This window comes from Myodes glareolus, chromosome X (genome assembly GCF_982192425.1).
Source record: "Myodes glareolus chromosome X, mMyoGla1.1, whole genome shotgun sequence".
NCBI lineage: Eukaryota > Metazoa > Chordata > Mammalia > Rodentia > Cricetidae > Myodes > Myodes glareolus.
This window is the reverse complement of record NC_142053.1, coordinates 131540898-131567201: the sequence shown is the minus strand read 5'-3', so window position 1 is coordinate 131567201 and position 26304 is coordinate 131540898. Positions and strand designations below refer to the sequence as shown.

The window sequence follows — 26304 nt, the reverse complement described above, 5'->3', positions numbered from 1 at the left end:
GCCTTTCCCAGTAATGGAAAGAAAGCTTTAGTTTAACTTTGACGCACTTTTTACCTTTATGAACGTTGCAGAACAAATCTGTTGCCTGGAGTTGGACGTGAGTCCGTGTGATAACGTCAGTGGAAGCTGCACCGAGTAAATGAGGGAAACCAGAAGTTGAAGCATTAAAAACCAGTGAGACTCCGTTTTACACATACTTTATAAATGTATTAGTAATTTCTCGGGTTGATTTTCAGAGCTGTTCCATTTCCCCTTGTCCCACAACGCACTGATCAGTACTTCTTAACTGGAAGCAAAATAGAAGGGCAGAAAAAAAACCAAACTTAAAATAAACCGTGCCATGTTCCAGATCAGTCATCGGGGCACTTTTTCCTGGTGAATTCATCCTTGGAGTTGAAGTTTCTTAAACTCTCTTTTTCTTGGACTCCAGGAACCTTTCCTCATCCAAAGGCCGGTCTTTGTTGGCGTTTTTGTGGACTGGCGCACACATGAACCTTTTTGTTCTTTACAGAAAAAGAGGTCATTAAAGAGGGCCAACATGATCCTCAAACTAGTATTAGCCTTTTGCATTTGGGCTTTAGCTTTTCCGCCTCAGAGTTGCATGTGTTGGTTATATAAAAGCCATGGAAGTAGAAATTCACCTCCATGTTCACCAGGCCAAAAAAGTGAGTGAGGGTCTTTTTTTTTGTATGCTGAGTAAGAAAAATAAATTATTAAAAACTTTTTAAAATGGATAAAGTTTAATATATTAAACTTCCAAACCGAACTAAGACCAGCAATCTCACACTTTAGTTTTTCCTTCGATTCCTAGTTCCTTTTATATATTTGGAAACAGTATTGTCTTAAGACTGAATTTGAAGATTAAAATTTTAGTAGTACTGTATTGTGTGTGTGTGTGGCGGGGGTGCAGCTCTATGCCGTTAGTTCTTTCTTTCCATCTTTTCTTGGGTCCCAGGGATTGAACTCAGGCTTGGGCAGCAAACTCTTTTTTACCTAATGAGCCTTCTCATCAGCCCTGAATTTGAAAACCTAACACTGAGAGGTAATGGAATTAATTTGATTGTACTTAAATTAATGTTCTAGTTTTATATTTTTCTTTGTCCTGGATTCCTTCCCCCATTATACAGACAAATATGATGTGTTCATTATAGGAAATTTGCAAAGTGAGGAAAAGTCCAAAATAAAGTGGAAAGGAAAACCCCTGTCCCAAAGGGTATCGGCGTTTCTTACTTTTTATTATGCTCCCTTTTTTCATATGCCAGAACTATTTTAAAACTTTATTCACAGAATTTGCTCTCTTCTCTATTGATTTCTTCATGAACACAGAATGCTTTTGGGGCAGAGAAAGAATTCAGAGTGTGGAACTTTAAGATAGGGAGCACACAATGGTTATCTCAAGCAACCACTCCTCGTTTACTGAAGCCCCAGTGATTCATACAGAATCGTTCAGCAATGGGTGCCGATATTAACTGATGCTGTAGCTCCACTCTTTCCCCAGCAACACCCTGCTGCGGAGGGGAAACCTGACATTGCTTGTGGATGCTGTCTTTGAAAGAGAGGTTCAGAGGGCAGGAGATCATCTTCCAGAATTTGAAATTCTTTGTTTTCTTTTCAGATTTTCATTTTTCCTGTTTCCATTTCCAGGTTTGGGCCCTCAGAATCTTGCAGAAAGCAGAACCACCCAGTTGCATTTCCATCTCCACCTTCCTTTAAATCCCCCTTCAAAACTGGGGGCCTCTGGAAAGCTCTGAGCCTGTGACCCCAGCGTGGGAGAAGATAGGTACAAGATGGCTATGTGGCAGGGTAAGAAATTAGCACTTATTCCTCTAACTGGTTTTTCCTCCTGCTGTCTTCCACCCCCACCCAACCCCCAGAGCCAGTGGCTGGCAGCCAGCTGTTTCTTTAATTTAACCCTTTCTTTGCAAGGACAATGCACATTCATTTAAGAGCTGTTGTCGCTAGAAGTTCAAATGATTTTCAAGTGGCTGTGAGTGGGGAATTAGACAAATGTTATGCCAGAAGCATTTCAAAGACCTCCCTTCACTTAAACATGTATTCCTGGGGATTATGTGTGGGATGATTTTTCCCTTTATGGTTTTCATTTGTTTCAAGCAAATTTGTATTGTAAGATTCTCAAAAGGAGGGGAGACACACTTTGCTGCCTCTCAAGCTTCCTGTTCTTAATGAAGACTTTCTTGGACTTTTGCCAGTTGAAAAGACTCACTGAGTGTTACACTTATATTTTGGTGTTAGAAAGAAAATGGTCTTTTTAATATTATAAATCTGAGAGCAAAGCTCAGCAGTGTTTTGGCTGGTAAATTACATCTCTTGTTGTCAGTTTCTGTAATATGCAATGTTGTTAGTTTTCGTGAGCTTGGGCATTGCTTTTCAGGATGGTATCAGGATTTTCATCGCAGTCTTATGACCACCGTAGAAGAAATGTGGATTTAAGAAATGACTGACAAAACTACCGAGCTGTGTCTATGACCCACAAAAGGTTCAGGGCCACTTACATGGATTGAGTAAAATAGCTTCAATGTCTATGAATATCCAAAGGCTAGATTTGTCTGTGGTTTTAATGAATCTTTTCAAAATGTGTTTATGATTTAAAACATACATACGCGAATGTAATAAGCAGTTTTGGTATACACAGATTGTCAGTTTAAAGGTATTTTTTGAAATGGGATTTGCCTTGTATGCTGGCTTTGGTGGGCATTTATCACACACAGTGCAGGGCCGATGAGCTATTTTAGTGAGTTAAGGTGCCTGCCACCAAGCCAGATAACTTGAGCTCTATCCTTGAGATTCACATGATGGAAGGAGAGAACAGACTCTCTTCAATTGTCCTCTGACATCCACATGTATGTCATGTGTTGTGTGTGTGCATATGTGCTTGTGTGCGTGTGCCTGTGTATGCAGTTAAATCCTGAGAAATTCTTTTCATTCAACAAGCAAACTAGGGACAGGAGTAAAGCGCAGAAGCTTGGAGCGTTCCTCGGGATCTGGGAAGACAGACTTCTGAATAAACTGTGTCGCATTAAGCAAGTATTACCATAGGGAGAGGTGTAAAATGAGATGCAAGCCTAGAGAAGAAGCATGGTGAACTTTGAGGTTTGAGCTGCTCTAAAAATGAGTAGGAGTTGGCCATATGGATCCATGAGAGGAATTGCGATCTAGCCAGACAGAGCAGCACTGTTCAGGAACTTCCAGCTTGCTTTGTTTGCCTGGTGTGAGATGAACATGGAAGGTAGTTGGAGGGCAGAAAATAAAGAACCTCATATGCTCTAGGAAGGCTTTTCCACTTTATCCTGGACACAAAGATTCTAAAGAGGGAAGTAACACAACCAGATTTTGTTGTCGAAAGATTACTTTGGCAGCAGTGTGGAGACGAGGTGTTGCTGCAGACAGTAAAAAGCTGGGACTCATTGAGAAGTTTTCTCAAGTTGTGCCTTAGGGGAAATGTAGGGAGGGTCTGGGAAGAGCCGCGAGGGTAGTGAGGTTGGCAAGAAAACAGGGAGCTCCAGAATGTTTTGCGGCTGGATCTGACAAAAATTGACCCCGGCCTGACAGCCAGCTCGGGCCTGGGAGTTGGTGGTGTCGTTCGTTCTCTGAGATGGGGAGCAGGAGAGGTGCCTGAAGGGGATGATGGAAGCTAGTAAGCTAAACTTTTGACCTGCTTGGTTCCTTTTGATTCCTCTGGGCTGTCAGGTTGATGTTTCAAAGGCATTTTTGAAATAGTGTAGAGCCTGGAGTGTGTGCTGAAAGGAACCTACTTTTGTTCCTGGTGATGTGGATGAAGTTTGTGGTTTTCCTCTACATTCGTGCAGAAGTCTTTAGTTGTTGATGATGTATTGTTTGACAGGAAGATATTGTAATGTTTAATGAGTAACAATTATTAATAAATAAATCAAATTCCATATTTTCTCAGTACCATATTTTATGAGCGTAGGCTCCAACACGTGATCTGCTTTACATTGACTGAAAACTCATTTTGTTAAGAGGGAAGGGGTCTACAGAATTTAGCATTTAGGATCACTGCAGTTAATTGGATTTTTGGGGGGTAACTTTTGAAGGAAAAATGATGGTCACAGGTTAGCCATGTGAGTCTGGATTGAACTCCTGACTTTGTCACTTGATAGCTGTGGGTATTTAGACCCTCTGTGACTCAGTTGTCCTCCTTTGTAAATGAGAATGAGCAGCACTTACTATATAAGGTTGTGAAGATGAGTTGAGTTTTATGCAAAGCACCTAAGCCTCGTACTGTAGAAATGCATGCCTACGTTACAATCATGAGACATTTAGTGTGGAAAGGTATTCATAATTTAGTCAGAGCTGCTACTGCTGCTGTCACTGGTCACTAGCGTTTTACTATGGTTTGGATGGGACCAGAGTCCCATTCTGTAGAGGTAATTTCAGATTGTCTCAAGAAGTCCTGCTATCTAATTGGCAGTGTGGCTCTTCAAGTAGAGGTTTTGATCTGAAGAGGTTCTTAGGAAACATGTAACTGTCCTAGAGTCCAAGAGTTCAGGGTGCCCAAGATCAGATAGTGGCAGGTCCTCATGACAGGACTAAAACCAAGGGTCCAGGTTCTCTATTCTGTTCTTATTTTCATGGGTTCACAGAAGGGGGGATGTGTGGGCCTCTCCTCAGATCAGGGAAGCTTTTGCATTGGTTTCTGGAGGTAACTCATTGGGAAATTTTAAGAGCTGAAACTATCAGATCTTTTCGGTTTCTTGGGCCGTTGTTGTTCAGTCCTTCGTGGAGCATCTGATCAGAATTTGTATGCCTCATCCACATGGCCACCGCTATTGTTTTCACCGAACTCAACAGAGCCCTCTAATACGTAGTTCAGCAACCTTAAACAGTATGCAGAGCACACATTCATATTTCTGATAGATGAAGGTCAGCATTAAGAATATCATGGGGTTTGGTCTAATGGTTAAGAAAACACTGAAGAGGAGACTAGCTTGCTCTTTATAACTAGTGTCGACTGACCCCAAGTTGTATCCTGGGCCTTACAGATGCAGTGGTCTAGGAAAACAGATACAGATGCTCAGCTAGGGAGATGGCTAAAGACCTTGGCCTCCTGGCATTTAAAAGGTGACTTCTCAAATTAATAAAATAGTTTATCTAAAAAATGTGCTAGAGTAATTTGAGAAAGAATTATATCTACATAAATTTAGGAGGATTCAAATAGTTTTAGTACTATAGGAGGGGGGCTACCGAAATTTTCTGTGCTTTAAAACCTATTTCTGCTTAGGTTTTACCCACTCCCACCATTGGAATTCAGTCCTAAGACCCCGCCTTTAAAGGAGCCCTGTGAGCAATTCTGATGTCTAATCTTGTTTGGGAACTGGCGCACTAAAGAATTAAAAGTTAAAGAGAGCGAAATGATAAAAGAACTCGAAAATAGGGAATGACATAATCTTGAGGTAGATATTTATATTCATAATAGCAAAGGTAGATTTGATAAAAAGATTAATATTAATTATGTAACAATTTAAAACTTATTATGCAAACCATAAGTAAAGTTAATGAGAAAACTAGGAAAAATTGCACTAAAGTTCATTGTGTTTAACACAGAAAGAAGGAAAATGAATATTTTACTAGAAAACCATGCAATGGATGGGGGAAATACACTAGGAAAAATACATACCAGGAGAAATTCATATGGCTAGGAAACATGAAAAAATGCACTGTCTCAGTGGCTGTGAAAGAAAGGGGAGTTAGAATGGCATGCAGTTCACTCCGGTAGAATTGTGCGGAGATTCCAAAGGAATGGCAGCCTCGGAGCTGATAAGAGCGTGAAGAAGCAGCTGCTCTCACACACGTCTAGTGAGAATGCCAACGAAGGAAACATGAAGAATGTTGGCAAGTAGTTAATTTTCTTTCTTTCTTCTTTTTTTTTCTGAGGCAGGGTTTCTCTGTTAGCCCTGGCTGTCCTGGAACTCCCTCTGCAGACCAGGTGGCTGTCCTTGAACTCAGATCTGCCTGCCTCTCCCTCCTTAGTGCTGGGATTAAAGGTGTGTGTCATATTGCCTGATTTTTTTTGAGTTTATCTTAAGGAAAGAATTAAAGATGGTGCTCCAATGATATATGAATATATACTAACTGTAGCTTTTTCTGTGTTGGGAAAATTGGTGACATTTGCATTCTGTTGCAGTCATATAGTGAAATACTGTAGGTCCTAAAAGGAATGTGTTTTATTTACTAACTTAGAAATAGATTTATGATATAACGTTACATGGGGAGAAACACAGATTTCAAATGATTAATAGTTCAAAGTCTGGCCTGTTGTGTTTCTTAGTATTTCTCAGCTTTACTATCAGCAAAATATTGGTAAGTACTAACCTAATAGTTCCCAACTCCTGTGCGCATTAGAATCACCTTGGATTTCTTTAAAAATGTTTCAAACTGGGGTTGGAGAGATGGCACAACAATTGAGAGTCTGGACCCATTTTCCAGAGGACCTGCATTTGATTCCCAGCACCACAGTCATCTGTAACTCCAGCCCCAGGGGATCTGCCGCCCTCTTCTGGCTTCTGAGGGCTTTGCATGAGTGTGGTGCACAGACATACAGACAGGCAAAGTACTCGTACACATAAAATAAAATAGAAGAAAACCATCCTCAAAGCTTCATTTAAGCCATTTAAATCTGATTCTCTCCAGGTGTGGTGGTCTACAATTTAATCTCAGGATTGGAGAGGCAGAGACAGGCAGATCTCTTGAGTTCAAGGCTACCCTAGTCTACCTGAGTGCCTTCCAGATCAGCCAAGGCCACACAGTGAGACAGTGTCTCAAAAAAATATCAGTCTGATTCTCTTGGAATGGGTGGATTAATCAGTATTTTTTAAAGTGCTCCCTTCCTTGTGATTTCAATGTGCAACCAAGTTTGGGAATCACTAAGTAGTGGTTGAAAGGACTAAATGGGGGAAATACTTGTTTCATATGTGGATTTAATGCATAATAACTATTATAATTTGGAATTATTAATAGTGTGATCACATTTTAATGTATGTGTTTGTGTCCATGTGTGCATAATACCAATAAAAATCTGAAAGGAAAGCCAGGCATGGTGGCTTCTATATTTTCAGTATTATCCCAGCACTTGGTAGGTTGAGGCAGGAGGATTGTCATGATTTTGAAGACAGCCTGGGCTACATAGTTCCAACTAGCCTGGGCTTCAGTGTGAGGCACTATTTCAAAACAACAAAAATCAAACAAGAATTGTCTGAAAGGATCCAAACAAAAATGCTGAATATGTGTAGCACATTAGTAGATTATATATTTAGCATATATAAGATCCTGGGTTCTGTCCCCATCACTGCAAAACAATATTAAATAAAAGATACTGAGATGTACATGCCTGCAATCCCAACACTCGGGAGGCTGAGACTAGAGGATCACAGAGTTTGAGGGTAGCCTGGGCTGCAGTGTGAAACCCTGTCCCAACCCTCCAAACCCAAAACAAGCGATAAACTTACTTTATTTTACTTTATTACATGATTAGTTGTTAATTAAAAACTTAATTTCTGAAGGAAATATACATACATATATACACCTTTTACCTTAAAATATTTATAGTACAAAAACCAGCTATTGTTTCAATATGGGGGAATGCAAATACATTATGGCAGCTCTATTTAGTATAGTATCTGGCCATTAAGAATGAAGACTAATGGCTGAGTATTTGTAGAACATTCCTGTGATTTCAGTACTTGGCTGGTTGAAGCAGGAGGAGTAAGAGTTTCTGGCCATCCTAGGCTACAAAGTACGACTTGTCTACAAAAAAATCAAGACTAATGCTCTTTTAAAGTAGCTTTCTCCAAGTGGTAGGCTATGCTTACATTTTTCTCCTTTTTTACACATTAGTTTATATTTCAAATTTTATGTAACTAATGTCTGTTACTTTGAAAAGCAGCTGAGAAGTGATTTGGAAATGAGACAGGAAAGTAGTGCAGAATTTTGTGAGTCTGGACAAGGGTACTACTCACTGTCTCCTCACACCTTTGAGTACGAGGAGAAATCAGGTCTCTGCGAGTTTGGTTAGAGCAGGCATTTTGCTATTAATACTTCCACAAGTACTCTTAAGTTTTGGCTGTCTCTACAGTTGATCAAAAAAAAAAAAAAACCAAACCCTTGGGCATGAAAGTGGAGACAAAGCAATTGGGAAATGACATTGCGTTTGATGAAAAGTAACATAATACGTCCCTGTCTATGTAAAAAGAAAACAGGAAGCTTATAATAAAATGCATCGTTGCAATGATAAACGAGTCTGCTGGCTTCGAATACAAAGCAACTAGAAGTGAAGACCTCATAGGTTTATCTTTTCTTTCCCCTTGCAGTGTATTTGTAAACACTCGAATGCTTCAGTGATTTGACTGGCACATGGGAGGCCAAGATGGAGTTACAAAGCAGTTGAGCAGCTTACAGAGGTTTGGTGTGAAGTCTGGGTACTCTGGCTTGCTAATTGGACCATTATTACCTAGAAAAATCCATCTGCTCCTGACTCTTGACCAAAATGTTAGCATCCTTTTGATTCTCCAGTGAGAAGCAGGCTTTTATTGCAGTACCAAGAAAGCAGAATCCACCCCATTCCCTTTTATTTTTTTTTTTTACCCGAGACGAGGTTTCTCTGTAGCTTTGGAATCTATTCTGGAACTCGCTCTCTGTAGACCAGGCTGGCCTCGAACTCACAGAGATCCCCTGTCTCTGCCTCCGGGAGTACTGGGATTAAAGGTGTGCGCCACCACTGCCCTGCTAAGAATTGAGTTCTTTGTCAAAAAAAAATGAATAAGGTACAAATATAATACAAATAAATAAAGGAATTTTTTCTCTCTTTATTGCTTTTCAACAACTCACCAGAGGGTTTGAAATGAAAGGAGAATGGGTTTTGATAGCAAGTATTGAAGTAAAGGAAATTTTGTTACTCTAACTGTTCTTTCCCAAGCATGCAGCTGTGGAGGAAACCCAGGACCTGGTATCTGATATGATTGCCTTTGAACCCAGCTTTGCCATTTGGTAACTAAAATTACCTCAACCCCAAAAGACTAAGTTGTCTCATTAAGGGTCAAATCTAGTCTTGGGAGACAGTTGCTGCTCTTATATCCTGCCTCGGTCACTCTTAGCTGTTGGCAAGTTCTGAGTCGCACGTGCCTCACCTTCATCACCTGTAAAATGGGCTCGGTAAAAATAGCTGCTAATTAGCAGTGATCAGTGTAGCCATCATTAGAGGGTTACTGGAAGGCCATTTACAGTTATAACCTCGCCACTGCCTGGAAATTGTTCAGAACTTACAAATGCTAGCCTTTCCTACTCTAATTTACCAAGCATATATATATAATAATACGTGCTTCACATAAGTCTAGATGTGATTGAGTTGATCATGGAACCATTGGTAACTGTGGGATAAACACTGAAGTAAGTTACTGAAGGGACAATAACTTGGCGTGTGGTCCATTCAGATGTCTAATCTTTCAAAGGAAGAAGTTGAGACAGTCTAGGCCACACAGCTGCCTCAGGGTATCTAGAGCCAGAACCAGACCCCAGGGCTTGTGATAATGGTTCTTTTTTTTTTTTTTTTTTTTTTTTTTTTTTTTTGATCTACCTGTCTCCTTATCCCTTTTGTATTGTGTTGCTGCCTTTGGAGCTCCGCTAATTGTGTGTGTGTGGGAGGGATGGAGGCTGAGGACTGAATGTGAGTGAGGCCTTGGGCATGCTGTGTGAGCACTCGCCCTACGCAGCTATGGCTCCAGACTTCCCTTTACTTCTTATTTTCATTTTGAGGCAAGATCTCATTAAGTTGCCCAGGCAGACCTTGAACTTTTGGTTTTCCTTTCTCAGCTTCCTGAGTAGATGGGATTGCAGGCATGCACCCATCACCAAGCTGGGCTAGCTGCTCAATGTTTATCTTTCCTTGCTGGGCCTTGTTACTGTGAAGAGCGTCCCTTTAAGTCTGATAAAAATCCTTTTCACCAAGGTTTCTGGGATTTGTTTTTGTCACCATGCTAGCATTTTTGAGATAAGTTCTTAAGCTTTAACCAGAATTATGATTCAGAACTTCCTGTTTCATGTAGTGCCTTTCTGTGTGTCATGGGGAGCAGGAGGCAGGACTTGAGAGTTTCGCTATTGGTACGTTCTTCTTCCTAGCGTCTGTTAATGCCCCAGATATTTCTAGACCTGTGGTGAGACGAAAGAATCTATTGAGTAGTTAGTAGTGTGAAGCGGTTATTTTTGCCGTGTCATAGTTCGATGCTTTTCAACTCAAAACTGGCTGGCATTAAGTGGTATTTCATTGCGTTTCTTCAGGATTTCCTACCACCATGAGAAGTAGAGCAACCTAGAAATTCGAGTGTAGAGTAATGAAAGTGTTCCAAGATAGGGACCGTCCGGCAGAAGTGAGATAGTCACTACAGGTGTGTGAGGTACTTTGGACACTGAGTTCTTCTTTCTTTCGGCCATCAACTTTCCAAACATAACCTGTCCTCTGGTGAAACCAGCCTTTCGATTCGCTGGCTGTGTTCTGTACTCCAGCGTGTAGCCCTAACTGCATTTACCTAGTACTTCTGTTACCAAGACAGAGAGCATTTAGGATAGATAGCTACCATCCACTGAAGGTAGTGCCTACTGAATCTTCCTTTAATGAGTAATAGCTGTACTAATCCCGCTCTTAAGCAACGGATTTTTTTTTTTTTAGGTTGTAAGATTTAGACAGTGGATTCAGTCTAGATGAAAAACTCGTAAGGCCCCTGGCAACACCGCCCATAATTATCGCTAACACCAGGAATGCCACATAATGGTGTGATACAGTGTATTTCCCACTCCCCCATAATTAGTTTAAAGGCATTAGCAAAGGAGACACATTTTGAATATGTAAGAACTTAACACATCAGTATACTTACCACATAATATGATCTAATTGAGAGATTCTGTTCGTGTTACAGAGAATAAGGTTTCCTAGTGATGGCAGATGTCTGTAGGCATCACTGTATAGAATGTAATGAATTATATGGGGGAATAATCTTGTTTACTAGTTCATGTTTTCAAAAGAATAACTTACCTGTTAATTACGAGGGCACTCTGGAAGAAAGACCAAGCAGCTATTACTTCCTGAAGCAGAAACAGGGAGCTAGTTATTTAATACAATAATCCAAAAGTACAGGCCTTTTGGCTACATCATTTAGCAGTTTTTTTTATTTATTTTTTTTAGCAGTTTTTTTTTAACTGCTTACAACCAAGTGTCTTAGTTGTGGCTGGTACACCCTGCTGTGATTTGCCTTGTTCTCCACCCCCATCCAAATGCAAATTTAGAGGGTACTTCAGGAAGTTGAGACCTGAGGGTCGACTTAAAGGCCTACTTCTGTGCACAGTGGGGGGCAATATAAATTGTTAGACTGACTCGGTTGGCTTGGAAGTCTTTCTGAAAATGTAAAATGCTCAGTGAATCTGCTTTTAAAAAGCGACTACATGCACATCAGGTATCACAAGGTTGTTGGCTACCTCATTATTGTCATCTTTTGCTGCTGTCTATGTTAAACCTTCTGTTCCTTCCACTACCCTCCCTTTGGTCTGACAACCTGTGGGCCACCTGTGACTTCTGGAGTTCAGGCTCCTCCTGCTTTAGTCTTCCCAGATTTGGAATTATGGGCCTGTGGCACCATGCCCAGCTCACTAACACCAATCTTAATATCCATTACTAGAGGCCAGGTATATTAATTATGGTATATATCCACTATGGGAAACTGTTTGTGTAATTTAAAGGGATGAAGTGTATAGGAGTGAAGTATATTTCTATAGCAATAGGGAATGATACCTAAGATACATTTTTTGAGAGAGGGCTTCATGTAGTCCAGGCTGGTCTTGAATTCACTTTGTAGCCTTGACTGGCCTAGAACTCCTAATCTTTCTACTTCAGCCTCTCAAGTCAAGGAATTTCAAGTGTGGGACACCATGCCTGGCTTATGATACATTGTAAGTAGGGAAAAAAGATGCAGATACTGAGAATTATAGGATCCCGTTTGTACAGCTCAAAGAAGGGGGTGTTATGAGATAGCTAGACATGAATTGTAAGTGTCCCCTTCCATTGCTTCCACTGCCTTCCTCCCATCTCTTGTGCCTGGGATGGAAGCCAGGGCCTCACACATGCTAGGTAAGCACTTGCCACTGAGCTCTGCACACCTCCAGCCTTTTTAGTGTGTGCATGCATGTGTAAACACATATGCTCAGAAAATGTGTAGAATGTTGCAGAAGAAACACTTCCTAGGTGTTTTGGTGATTAGAGGTGACAGGGTTAGGAATCTTCAGTTTTTACTTGGCATCTATTTACTGCTTGACTTAATAGCACCCTGATCTATAATATCTCTAAATAACAAAGTTTGCATGAAAACCCATACCTTTCTGGACTCTTTCCTTAATTCTGTTAATCTATGCTGAGAAAAGAAACGTGGTGTAATGGTTGAGGTAGGAGATCAGTTTGAAGTGCGGGAGGCCAAATCCAAAAACTAAGGGCCTCTAGAAAAACCACCAATGAATTATTGTAGCTGGATACGGTATTGGGAGAGCTGTTTTGTTAACTATTAATGATTTAAAAGGTAAGAGTAAATTAAATAAAAATTGTTTTTTATTAACTTTTAAAAATGAAATAATTGCCAGACATGGTGGTACACGCCTTTAATCCCGACACTTGGTAGGCAGACGCAGGCAGATCTCTGTGAGTTCGAGGCCAGCCTGGTCTACAAAGCAAGTTCCAGGGCATCTAGGACTCTGTCACACAGAAAAACCCTGTCTCGATAAAGAAAACAAAACAAAAAAGAAAGAAAGAAAGAAAGAAAGAAAGAAAAAAAGAAAGGGAAAAGAAAAAGAAAAAAAAGAATTATATGTATATCATCAGTTTGATGTTGGGGTATTTTAATTCATAAGTAGCATAGTAAATGTATTACTAAAAAAAGTTAAAAATTGAATGTGTCAATGTTCGGGATAGTGGCTGTTGTTCTTGTTCAATTTGAATATTGTTCTGCTCTTTAAGTTAAAATTTCTTGAACCTTTTGCTTAAGGACCTGAGATGAAATGTAAGTGTAGAGTTATGTTTGAAGTAGAGAATATGAAAGCCTAATGTTTGCCTTGTAAGATTTTGATTAAACCTTCAAATACTTTGGGACTTTTATTGACCCATCTGCCTCAAGAGGAGGACTTTGGCCTGTGATACAAGAAGTCGAAGGGATGTCTATCTGAATGTCCCTTTGACTTGACCAATCCTTTGCTGAATTATGGGCAGTCAGAGACAGAGGGCGTAAGGGGAAACCTGAGCTGCAAGTAGCCTGGATTTTATTGTGTAAAAACCGGTATTTGGCTGTCTTGGGTAATGGATTTCCCACCCCACAGTAAAATAGTTTGATTTGATGGGAGTCGAGAAAGAGAAGTCCTAATAATAGTATTAATAATGATAATATGGGAGTCAAGAAAGAGGAGTAATGATACTAATAATAAACAACTCTCATTTATTGAGTACTTACCATGCGTAAGTTAAAGTGCCTCGTGTGGATTATCTTTAATCTTAACAATCACTATTTAAGGGCCAGGGAGTAGGGCAGAGAATGGTTGAGTTTTCTTTTACAATTGGAACTGGCAGAGCATGGGTCCATGGCAGCCTCATTAAAGAACCCGTGTTCTAGGAGTCCAGTGCCCAATAACCTGTTTCTACTGCTTCTCTCAAATGGTGTGATGGCTAGTTAGGGCAGGAGTAAACTTCCTATGAGCGCCCTCCTAGTGTGTCCTTTTATTTCTGAAGGTGAGCAGAGCTCTAAGAACACCTCTGACAGCTGAGCCACCCCTGCAGCCCAGGCTGTGATCTTCATAGCAAACAGAATGAGCTTAAGGATGTGAGAAAGGTCAATGATCTTGAACAAATACTACGTGGATAAGTAGACTCTACTTCTATGGCAGAATTCTTTATTCTTTCTAAATTTAAGTAATTTTGTGACTATCTTGTATTTGTAAGGCATTACTTTATATGTGGGTAGGAAGATCCAGAAACAGACAATGCTCCCCCTGCAAAGAAGAAAAAAAAGACTAGTCTAAGGAAATGAAAACACCGGCACAAATAACTGTAACAAAAATAATGTTGGAGATGCATTCAGGAACATTTTGGAATGCTGCTTATTTTGGGATTTGGAATGTCTACCAAAGGCTCACCTGTTGAAGGCTTGGTTCTCAGCCTGTGCTGCTACAGGGAGGTGGTAGAGCCCCTGAGGTAGTCAGAATGGAAGTTAGATGATTTGAAGATATGCCCTTGAAGGGAATTTTGAGATCTTTGCCTCGTCTTTTCCTCTCTTTCACTTTATTGCTGTCATGAAGAGAGTGGCTTCCTCTGTCACGTGCTCCTGCCATGTGCACACTGTGTTACCACAGTGAGCTGGCCATACATTGGCCATACCGAAACCTCCAATAGGTGTGAACCAAAATCAAATGGAAGTTGGTTCTTCTCAGGTGTTCATTCTGGTAATGGATGTAACTAACACAAATACCATAGGAGTTTGGCAGTTGTATTGAGCTAGCACTTGAAGTCCACTGTGTAAGCGTTCTTGTAAAACTTGCAGTGATTAAGCAGTGGCTGAGTATAGGGCCTAGCCAGCGGGAGCCGGAGCACATGAGAAATTTAGTGGGAAGCAGGAAGTATGAGGAGAGTGGCGTGGGAGATAGGTAATGTATATGTAACTTTGTTAGGTAAATTAAAGCCAGTGTACTCATTACAAAAATAGATCATGAATTATAAAAGTTAAATACCTTCATCTCAAATATTAGTTACAAAAGTCATCATTTGTGTGAAAACATTTATTTTTTTTGCCTGAAAAATATACATGGGTATGTGTAGTAATTGCAAAATAACTCAAAAAGCGATGCCTCTTGACAACCGAGATTTCCTGTTAAAGTTGCATATTGTATTATTGAGTCTGTGTCATAAACAGTGACACCTTGAGACTTGATGCTTGTGTCGACTTAATTCCCAAGGAACTGAGGCTAGTTACGGTAGACTGTCTATAGTAGCGGTTTTCAACCAAGGATGGTTTGATCTCTAGGGACATTTGGCAATATCTGGACACATTTTGGTTCTCACAACAGTGGAGAGGTGTTCCTGACAGGTAGAAGATCAGGAAGCTACTTAAGTATTCTATATTGTACTGGCCAGTCCTCTGCAACAAAGAATTCTTTGTAAATATTAGTGTCAGTGTTGGCTAGAGCAGAGGAACCCAGATATAGGGAAGTTGGAGCAGAATTTGGAGAGACCGTGAATGTTTTTTGTCAATGTCCTCTCATTCCAAACTTTGTTACCTAGTTGAAAGCTGGGGCTATAATGTGCTGGCTGTTTGGATTTCAGTGGTAGGGGTATCAATATCAGATAGATGAGCCATTTATTTGCTTTCCTAAGTATTCTGTTTATATAATGATTATTTACCATTAACTAGTCTCTCTATAAATATTCTCTATCCCTCCAGGGTAACTTACTTAAAGAGAACTAGACAAGGGAGCTGAGACTCCTGTGAAGTGTTATCTTGCATGCTTTTGTATTTTAATAGATCTTATCTCAAAAGTGAGCTACAGCTGCCCTGGAGTGCCCCGGGCCATATCCTGAGTTACTCAAGATTGAAGGCAGAAATCTAACTCTTTGAAGCCAAAGCCATTGTTCCTTCGATTTGGCCTTGGCTTCTGCATTTCATCTTTGCTTTTTGCCTCCTGAGGAGCATAATTAAATGTTTGACTAAAGACTGTATATTCTCGGGTTTGGGCATTGTGTAAATATAGCCAAGAATATCCAACCTGTTGTGCTTTAGAAGGCGTCAAAACAATCTAAAGTATTTCGTAGTGGACATACGTCACATTATTCACCTATTGACACAGATAGTATATTACAGCTGGGGCTGGAGAGATGACTCAGCAGTTAAGAGCAATGGTTGCCCTTTCAGAGGTCCTGAGTTCAATTCCCAGCAACCACATAGTGGCCCACAGCCATCTATGATGGGATCTGATGCCCTCTTCTGTTGTGCATGAAGACAGAGCACTCATATACACAGAATACATAAATCATAAAGATTTTTTAAAAAGAAATATTGTAGAAAATATTAGGAATGGCTGGACCTTAAAGGAAGTTGTAAGGCAAAGGAACAGTTAGTATAACACAGCTGGGTGGCATCGCTCTAAGCTGCCATTTTGAAGAATGTTACATGTTGAACAGACTCCCAAATTATTTGTCTAGAAGTTTGGATTTTTTAAATGTGTAAAAATAAGATTTTTCCATTGCTCTTAGCTGCCCTGCTTAGCTTAGTAGATAACTACTTAAAAGACAGAAAAGTAGACTTGACATTGATTTGCTTTATGAACTTTGACGACATATTGTTATTTTAACTCCTTTTAAAAAACAAATGGATAATTATTGTGATAGTTAATAGTTACTGAGCCCTTACAGTCTTCCAGGTACTGTCTTAATTTAATTGTAATTAAGTTACAATTAATTAATTGAATGTGTGTGTGTGTGTGTTTGTGTACACAACTTGCAGCCCTTGGGTTTTCTCTGTCCATTTGCATCCAGGAACAAAATCAGGTGGCCAGACTCGGCAGCGGGTGCCTTTACCCCGAATCATACTCCCAGATACTATTTTAAAGCTTTTATAGACATTTTCCACCGCAGTCCAGCTGTATAAGGTTAGCAGTAATAGTCTTCTTTTTAAACTGAAGAAGGTGGGGCAAAGAGATGTTAAGTAAATGACTTCCATAGCTAATAAGTAATTTCTGGTATGGATGTGTATATGCTATAAGTATAAAATGTACAGTGGATTTCAAGGACTCCATATACAGAAGGATCCAAAATACCATAATAACGTTTTCATTGATTACCTATGGAACCGGTACCATTTGGTATGTGTTTGATTCAATAAAATATTGTGTTCTAAATCATTTCACTTGATTCTTTTTTACTTTTTTTAATTTGAGCATTTAGAAAATTTAAAATTGCCTGTGTGTCTTTTCTTTCTGTTAGAGTGTATTGCCATGGAGTATTTTATCAAGCCGACGCTTAGAAGTGTGGAATGTCTCACCCTTGTATCACATTCATGAGACTAAAAGCAGAAGCCAGGAAAGGTTAAATACAGTGGACTGAGTTAGAGGCTGCAGCCGTTCCCGAAGGAGGATATTGCACCTACCCTGTAATGACTGTGTTGTTAAGGTCGAGGAGCAAGGGAGCGGTTAGGCTTAGGAGCATATTAGTGTTTTACTCCCAACTCTTGAACAACCGTGTCAAGCATTGTGTCAATACAATTCGAATTATTCGAACTCATATCAAATTATTGACATGACTCTTTCCATTAAGAATTTATAATCTAGGAAAAGGATTACACATATTTAATGAGAGGTAGAAAGAGAAGAACTCAGAATCTGAAGTGGACAGTAGTGATTTGCAGCTAGATTCAAGAGGGAAGGTTAGGAAAAAGGACATTTGAGCTGGCTGAAGGAAAACAAGTAATAGGAAAAGCAGATATTGGGGACCAGTCCGTGAGTTCGGGTGGTTATCTGCTCACCAAATGGAGGTGCGAAGCCCACGCTGGAGAGAAGTCAGATAGCTTGAACTCTGAGTCTGGGGTGATCTATCTCTATCGCTTGCTATACTTCCCTCATCTCACTGCTCTCCTGTGCCCACACAGGCTCTTCCTATCACAGAACAGATTACATACCTGAAGTCTTTGGATTTCTGAGCTCTGGCATCAGTCAAGCTGCAAGGGTTGATTAGACACATAGCTCATGGCTTCACTTATGCGATTGGGTAGCAGAGATGGGCAGACGAGCAGATAATTTCTTGTTGGAGGTTTTGAGAGAGTGTCTCACTGTGTAATCCTGGCTATTCTCTATGTGGACCAGAGTGTCCTAGAACTTTTGGAAATTGGCCTACCTCTGCCTCCTGAATATTGGGATTAAAGGTATTCACTCTCACGCCTGGAGGATGAGTTATTTGTTTTAAAACTAGGTAAAATGGCCCCATCTTGAAATGACATCTAAGTTAAATTGTTTCTTGTCTACTATCTCAGGCAGGTCATTGTAGCTCCCTCCACAGGGAGGGGGGGCCAATAAGGTGGAAAGAGGCCGGGAGTAGCACTCACCAGAACCTCCTTTACTTTGAAGGTAGGATGGATGAAAAAAGAATCTTCTTACCCCACCAATATTTCTTGCCAGCCACCATTGGCTGCTTTGTTGTTCCTGGGTTTTTTTTGTTGTTGTTTTAAAACATAGTCTAATGTGACTAGGCTGGCCTAGCATTTCTTGTGGTGCTGAGGATGACTTTGAACTTCTGATCAAAGTTCCAAGTACTAGGTTTACATGCATGTACTGGCTGATTGCTTTAGTTTTGGGTGGAACATATTTAGCATTTAAAAACTAGCTTTGAGGAACTGGAGAAATGTCTTAGTGGTTGAGAGCATTGACTGCTCTTGCAGAGGACCCACGAGTACACCTGGATTCAGTTCCCACAACGTCCATGGTTGCTCACAGTTGCCTGTAACTCCAGCTCTCTTCTGCCGTTCGCCTGCCTTTGCATGCATGTGCTGTGTTTACACTTAGTCACATATGCACATACACATAAAGTAAATAAAGTTAAAAACCGTTGAAAATAAAAGAATATTGTTTTCAAGATGAAATTTGGGGAAAAAAATGATATAACTAAGTACCGGGGTCCTTAAGTCTGTAACTGTAAGCAGGTTGCCATTGTTTTGTAGGTGTACTTAATTATTAAGTTTTTTGGTTTGTTGGTTTTATACTAATAAAGTTTTGCCTAATTAATATAGAATATGCTACATTGATTCCTTTCTGCTCTCCAGAGGATAATAGTCACCTGATTTTTCCTTTTATAGAATCCTAAAATGTTAAAGCGACAGAGGAGTCCTCTTGTGAGATGTTACCGTATCTGTCTCAGTGAGAAATTATAGTGGATTTCCTTTCTTTTAAAAATTAGAAATTACTATAATCTATTCTTGTTAAAAATCAAGCTTTTAGGCAGAGTCTTATATAGCCCAGGCTGGCTTTTAATTTGCTATATAATTGAGGATGAACATGAACACTTGATCCCCCTGCTTGTCCCTCCCAAGTTCTGGGAATACAACTGTGCACCACTGGACCCAACAAGTTTTTCATTTGAAGTTGTCAGTTGCGTTAGCTTTTGTGTTCGTAGCTTATATTAGTTTGCGATTTTTAATACATGTTCCATCTGTTGGTGGGAATATGAATTGGAATAGGAAATATACATAGGTAATTTTTCAGTCATAACTGTAGTTTTCATGAAGTCCATTGTTTTACAACTAATGAATTCCCAAGCTGCAAATTGTGACATAGCCAAAGTCAGTCTTTTTCTTTTTTAAAATCTTTGTCTGTTTGCTTTAGTTTCATATCCTGTTGCTGAGATAAAATATCCTAGCAAGTTTATTTGGCTCCCAATTACAGGCTATAGTCAATCATTACAGGGACGTCAAGGCAACAGGAACTTGAAGCAGCTGCATCTACAGTCAAGAACAGAGAACAGTGAACTAATGCTTGTGCTCTAGTTCTCCACTTTTATACAGGCTAGGATCTCCTGCCCAGGGAATGCCACCACCCACAGTGGGCAGATCTACTCACTAATCACCATAATTCCCAATAGACACGCCCACAGGTCAATTTACTATAGATGCTCCCTCATCAAGATGCACATTGTGTCAGTTTGACAAAACTAAACACCTGCCTGCCTAGCTGTCTGTCTGTCTGTCTGTCTACCAATATTCCAAAGGTCCTTCTTAACGTCTCTTAACATGCTTGATGCTCTTGTGTATACTTTCAAACCATGATTTGGCGCTTTGGAGCTAATATTAGCCCTAGACAGGAGCCATGATAGATGTTTAGTCCAAACTGGCCTACCATCCAAGATCCCTAGAACCCTATTACCTGTGAATATCTTGGTCTAGTGCAACCTTTGGCTAAGGCAAGTAGACTGACCACTTACACTGCAGTGGCCTTAGCCAGTGATTGTAGTAATGGTTCTAGTTAACTCAGAGGCAGTGACTCTGGAGTGGGGCTTCCTGAATTTGAATTCTAGCTCTTGACACTTGCCTAGCTGTGGTTATAGCCTCGGGAAGATCAGTTAAGTTCTCAGTGCTTTAATTAAGTTCTCTCATCCTTAACAGGATAATAGTGCCCACTTCACAGAATTTTTGTGATGGCTGCATCAGATAATGAAAGCACAGCACCCGAGCTGTCTACGGGTATTGTCCTAGGTGCTTTTCTAATGGTTATTCCAGCCTCACGAAGATTGAAGTGTTGGAAAGTCCTTCTTTACGTCAGCCAGCTCAAGTCTGTTCCTGACCTCTAGCGCTGAGCAGAAAACTCTTCCCCACTTGCTTCCTTTCCCACGCCGCATAGGGAAGGAGGCGAGTGGAAGCGTGCTGGAGCTGGGTGGAATGGCTCACACCTGAGATCCCATCACTCAGGAACTGAGACAGCAGGACTGAGGAGAGTCAGCTTGGTTACATAGTGAGTTCTGGGCCAACCTAAGCTATAGTTCTAGACCCTGTTTCAAACTTACCCCTTAAAAAGGGGGGAAAGTATGCTGTAAGTGGGAACACATTCTGTTATCTACAATGAGGTATAATAATACTCCCATTGCTTTTTGTCATACATAATAAGTACTAACTTTTCTTCTCTACTGGTTACATTTACTCTTTACCAGGCTAAATAGCTTGCATTATGTTTAGTGTTCATTCCCCCCTCCCATGTTTTGTTTGAGACAGGATCTTTTGTAGACCACTCTGACTTTGAACTTGCTGTGTAGTCAAGAATGGCCATGAACTCCTGCTCTTCCTGTCTGTACCTCCTGTGTGCTAGGATTGTAGGCATGTGTCACCATGCTTGGCTGTCATGTTCTTCTTCTAACAGGATCTTTAGACACTTATTTGTGGTGCTTTTCTCCAAGACCTGATTTATTACTGTACTTATGCAGCGCACAGTGATGTAATATTTAACTCAACTCCTGTTTCTTTAAAGAATACCTCCTTTATTGCTGGCCATGGTGGCCTGTGACTATAATCGCAGCTACTTGAAAGACTGAGGCAAAGAAGAAGTGTTTAGGGTCAGCCTGAACAATTAAGCAAGGCCCTTCTAGAAAAAGAATATTTAGTTTATTATTGAAATTGAGTGTTTCAGTAGATTGAGGACTGTTATCATTCTGTTGACTACAGAATCCTCTAAAATGTACTTCCAGTAATCTCCTTGAAGCTCTTTGCAGACAGTCTCACGTGTAAGCTAGGCTAGCACAGCAGTCCGGCTGCCTTAGTCCCCTGAGTACCAGGATTAAAAAGTGAGTGCTGTCACACTTGGCATCCTCAAATTTCATTCATCTGCTGGGTTTTTTCTTTTATTTTTGAGACAGGGTTTCTCTGTGTAGCCCTGGTTATCCTGAAACTAGCTCTGTAGGCCAGGCTGGCCTCTAACTCAGAAATGCCTGCTCTTGCCTCCTGGGTTCCAGGATTAAAGGTATGTGCTATCACTATCTGGCTCATTTCTTTTTCTTTTTTTTAAAGACAAGGTCTCCTGAATCCGAAGGTGACTTTGCTCCTCCTGTCTCCACTCCCCGAGTATTGGGATTAGAGATTGGCACCCCCACACCTGGTTTCTCCATGTTAGGGACTGAAGCAGAGCTCCGTGCCTTCCGTGCAAGCGCGCTACCAACTGAGCCACATCTGCAGCTCACATTTACATTTTGATGCTTGAGACAAACATCTCCATTCATTTGCTTTTCATATTTTTGCCCTCTTCCTTGTGTCAGAGACTGCCATAAGGAAGGGATATAAAGTGGGTTCTACTTTTCTCTTCTTTACTTTTCAGCACTTAATCTAGCCTGTCAAAAGTTTGTGATTCTATTTGAAGGCAGATTAGCCCTGTCTCCCTCTTTGATATATGTTTTGTAATTTTTTTCTCCTGACTTGGTTGAAAATGGTATTTGAATAGTGCTAAGTACAGAGTTGTGAGGCCTACAAGCAGAATAGCTATGAGGTAAACATTGATCTGTTCACTATCATTTAAAAAATCTTTTTAAGATGGTATGGTGAAAGTGCTTTTAATCCTAGCACTCAGGAGGCAGAGGAAGGCAGAACTCTGTGAGTTCAAGGCCAGTTTGGTCTACAGAGTGAGTTCTAGGACAGCTATGATGGCTTTTCCTCAAACAACCTCCCTCCCCAACAAAAGAAAAAAAACCCACCTTTTTATTTAAAAAAGATTATACATTCAAATAATTATGGTTACTGCACAGAAGTATACAGGAGAGTCTCATGTTCTTCTACTTCTTCCTCTAGCTTCCTTCAGTAGTCACAACATCATATATGACTCTAGTATAGTATCAGACTAAGACACTGACACGGATACAACCTACTGAGGTTATGGGGGATGAGACACAAGCAGAAGCGCACTCTAGTCTGTGTATTTGCTGTGTGCAGTTTTCTCGCATGTAGGTTTGCATAATCCCCACCACAGTCAAGATGCTGAACTACCACCAATATAGGACTCCTTTACTCCCTTATATAGCCACGCCCCTTCCTGTTCCTCATAATCTATCCCGGTAACTACTACCCTGGTTTCTATCTGTAAAACTGCATTAATTTTATGAATGCTACATAAACAGAATCATACACAATATACCCTTTTAAGTTGGCTTTTTTCCATTTATCATAGTTTCCTTGAAGCTCCACCCAAGTTCATGAATAGTGATAGTTTGTTCCCTTAGCAGTCTCTTTGAGGAAGGTCGTTCACTCCACCATGAATCAGTCTACTTGTTTAATACTCTGGGATACACTTCACTGTCTGTCATGAATGTATTATAGAAGGAAAATTAGTCTTAAATGTCATACTGGAAGTCAAAACCCTTACCCAATCTTATATTTCTCATTCACATTGCGTGTAACAATCTGTTTACTAGTCCATTATGAAATATTTGCATGCATTATGATAACCACTTTTGAGTTTTTGTTTACTTTTGTTTTTTGAGACGGACTCCTTCTCTGTAGACTTGACTTGCCTGGACGTCATTATGCAGACCAAGCTGTTTTCCACCTTACAGAGGTCCACCTACCACTGGCTCCAGAGTGCTGGGATTAAAGGTGTGGAACGCCACAACCGACAACTTTTTGTTTTTAAGGCATTATGGAAATGTTACAGCTTTGGAAAACTGGGTTGCTAGATGTCAACCTCTAGCCTCTCCATCTTTCTAGTCTGTCATGATATATTTTTTGTGATATCTGGTACCAGATTTAGAGTCTCACCTGTGCTAGACAAGTTCTCTACCAACTATCTAACTCTTCAGCCCACCAACAGAAGCTTCTTAATCAGGAGTGTAGGTTACCTTAAGTTCATAGCCTATACTTCATTTGGGCCCACGGAGCCACATTCATTTGAAACTGCCCATTTTTCCCCATATTTTAGTATCTTTTTCATCTTTGTCTTGCTGTTACCAGAGTGAAAAATTAGGTCTGCCATTTACGATGGGATGGATTAATAGGAACTGAGTCATTCCACGGGCATCCTTGCTTGCACACTTGCTGTCTCTCCATCGCCTGCTCACATATAGCTTCTACTCAGGGAGATTATCTTCCATCAAAGAATGTGCACCTGCTATCGCCGCATTGGCTTCTGTTGCATACTAGTATTTTCTGTTTAGTTGCATTGTGGTCTTTAGTGGTACCTGCTTTTTTTTAAATTCCTTTATAGTTTTGGGGGATGCTAACATTGTGAAACTGTTCCTCTAATTTTTATTCCTCTTAAATATTATTCTACTTAAAAGGTAACTGTGATCGTTTGTAGAAATCCTTCTTCCTCATATGTCTGGTACTGGTATGTTCATACCTTTATCTTTGTTGTTGTGCCTAGAGTTGTTACTGAGAAGTGTTTTAAGATTTGGCCATGTTTCCTAAAGTTTATTTCACTTCTACTTTTAACTAAGCACTTCTTCTTTCTTGGTCAAACTTAGAGAGTTTCTAGTTCCTCTATTGCTGCCTCAGCATCCTAAAAGGATGAAATGTCTCTGTTAAAAATTCAGCATAGCCCTCCCCGTTTCATAATCGTAGTGTTTCCCTTCAGTCTCCTGAGCCTTCCCAAATCTGTGTTCTGTGGTTAAAAAACAACGAAAGTCCACGTGTTTACAGCCCTGTCTCTGGAGCTACTGTTCCCCACCCTGCCTCACAACCTTTTCAGATGGAAGCTGCTTAGTCGCGGCTAATTCCTCATTCTCATCAAGCTTCCGGAGCCAGAGTCTTGTTCAACACTTTTTCTTTTCCCTTTTTTCTCTGACATGGATGTTACCAGGTATTGTGTGGGCACAGCAAGTTTTGGGTTACTTGCTTGCCTTTTTCCTTTGATGCCCTCGGTGCTTAAACGAGTTTTCTACGCTGCCCTGAACTCCTGGCGTCACTTTAGGCTTCAGCAATGGCTCCACTGATGAGTTCCCAGATGCCCCACATATCTCTTCTTGACTTCCAACCATGTGACCTTCATTTTTCCTTTGCTCAAGCAACCTCTTCATTTGGTCACACTGATGAATCATGTCACCATGTGGAACTGCTCCCCATCTGTTGTTCCCTTTCCCAGAACGTCTTTGAGCACGTTAGCACTTGTAGTCCATTTTCCTTTCTTCCTTGACTTCTAGCCTCTTAGTCCCATGTCCTTTCCCACCCAACAAGCATTCCTGCTTCCACTTGGCTCCACCAGCCACTGGGTAGTAATTCCCACAGTATCCTCAATTCCCTCACGTTCTTCTTGTTCTGCTGCACCTGCCCTGCCAATCCCCAAACCTAAATGGATTTTAGCATCTGTTTTCTTTTGTCCGGTTCCCAGGCTTCTGAGTAAATACTAGGGAAAATTGCCTCACCATGCTCATTATATCCATGACCAAACTATGATTTCTAACCACAGCTGGATCCTGAACAGCCGCTTACTAATCCTTTTACACATTCCTAGTTGGGTTCTTTTTCAACTTCCCACAGCAGCTGTTCCATTTTCTTACCATACCTTCCCACCCTTTAATTTAGCTCTCTCTTCTCCCAGCTCCAATCAGCACATAATCTAGTTACATACCTCCTTGGGAAGAGAGACCTTATTGGTCACAGATGCTCTTTTCTTCCAAACATAGAGATCCATGGCTGCTTTGTTTTTGTGTTATCTTTCCCAAGACCGACAATGCTTTTCATTTGGCCTACCTTCTGATGACACCTCTAAGATACTCTCTTCCACTGATAATCTCCCTTCTTTCTTGTATTTGCTGTCTTTTGTAAAATGGCTCATCTTTTGATTGCAAACATCAAAGAATCTCTCTTGCGCTCTCTCCACATCTTTTTGGTTTTACCAATGTTAGAGACAGATGGGCTGTTTGTTCCCTTTGCTTTATCTTAAGCTATGTTCAAAGAATCATCAATATTTCCTCATCTTTCCGTCTTCACTTCACTCCAGTGAACCATCATGCAGTATGGTTCTCCATTAGTCTCTCTGCTACGGATTAATCTTTCTCAGGTTGTCATGGCTCACATATTCACAGGATACAGAGAGCACACGTGGGAAGATGTGTGTGTGTGTGTGTGTGTGTGTGTGTGTGTGTGTGCACACATGAGGTTGCCTGTTCCTGTTTAGAAAGGAAGAGAAGTAGGGGAGTGGCGGAATTCAATACTAAACTTTTTTTCTGTTTCGAGGATGTTCATAATGTGCTTCAGTAATCACAGCACTTCTTTCTCTTTGCTTTTCATTCTCAACCAAACGTGGTTCCAGCCTTTGCTTTGTTGAATCCCATAATAACTACCTTTTTTACTATAGTTGATGCTGTGGTTGGTAGTGATAATGGTGATAGTGTCTATGTTTTTATTGAATCTTTGAGAGTTTTGTACAATGTGTATTGATTATATTCATCCCCCACTCCTCCCAGACTCACTCACCCTTCCTTATCTACCCAACTTTGTGGTCCTTTTTGTTTTTAAACCCATCAAGTCTGATTTTGCTGTCCAAGTACTCTTGGTTGTGCGGCTTTCTACTAGAGTATGGTCAGCCTACCAGGGACCACACCTTTAAAGAAAACTGACTTTCCCTCTCCTAACATTGATAGATTACTAATAGCTCTTAAACTAGGAGTGGGACTTCATGTCCACCTTCTCTCTCCATGCTGGGGTTTTGTCTGACTTGTGCTATCATAAGTCCTGTATTGAATGCCTACCGCAGTGGATATTTTAATGCATGGTATGACCTTTACTTTTCATGAACAGCTTAGTA

At 40.5% G+C, this 26304-nt stretch overlaps 1 protein-coding gene across 2 annotated transcripts in view; it reads left to right on the top strand.

Annotated features, from left to right (window-relative positions):
• Positions 1 to 26304, top strand: part of Clcn5 (Cl-/H+ antiporter 5) — a 163073-nt gene that overhangs the window by 745 nt on the left and 136024 nt on the right. Inside the window, exons 2-3 of one of the 2 annotated variants that reach the window (XM_048461308.3) lie at positions 72 to 174; positions 1645 to 1803. In XM_048461308.3, coding sequence (XP_048317265.1) covers positions 1788 to 1803 — 16 coding nt within the window. In that variant the 5' untranslated portion in view covers positions 72 to 174; positions 1645 to 1787. The remainder of the gene's footprint in view (positions 1 to 71; positions 175 to 1644; positions 1804 to 26304) is intronic. The other variant, XM_048461309.3, reaches the window with a different exon arrangement.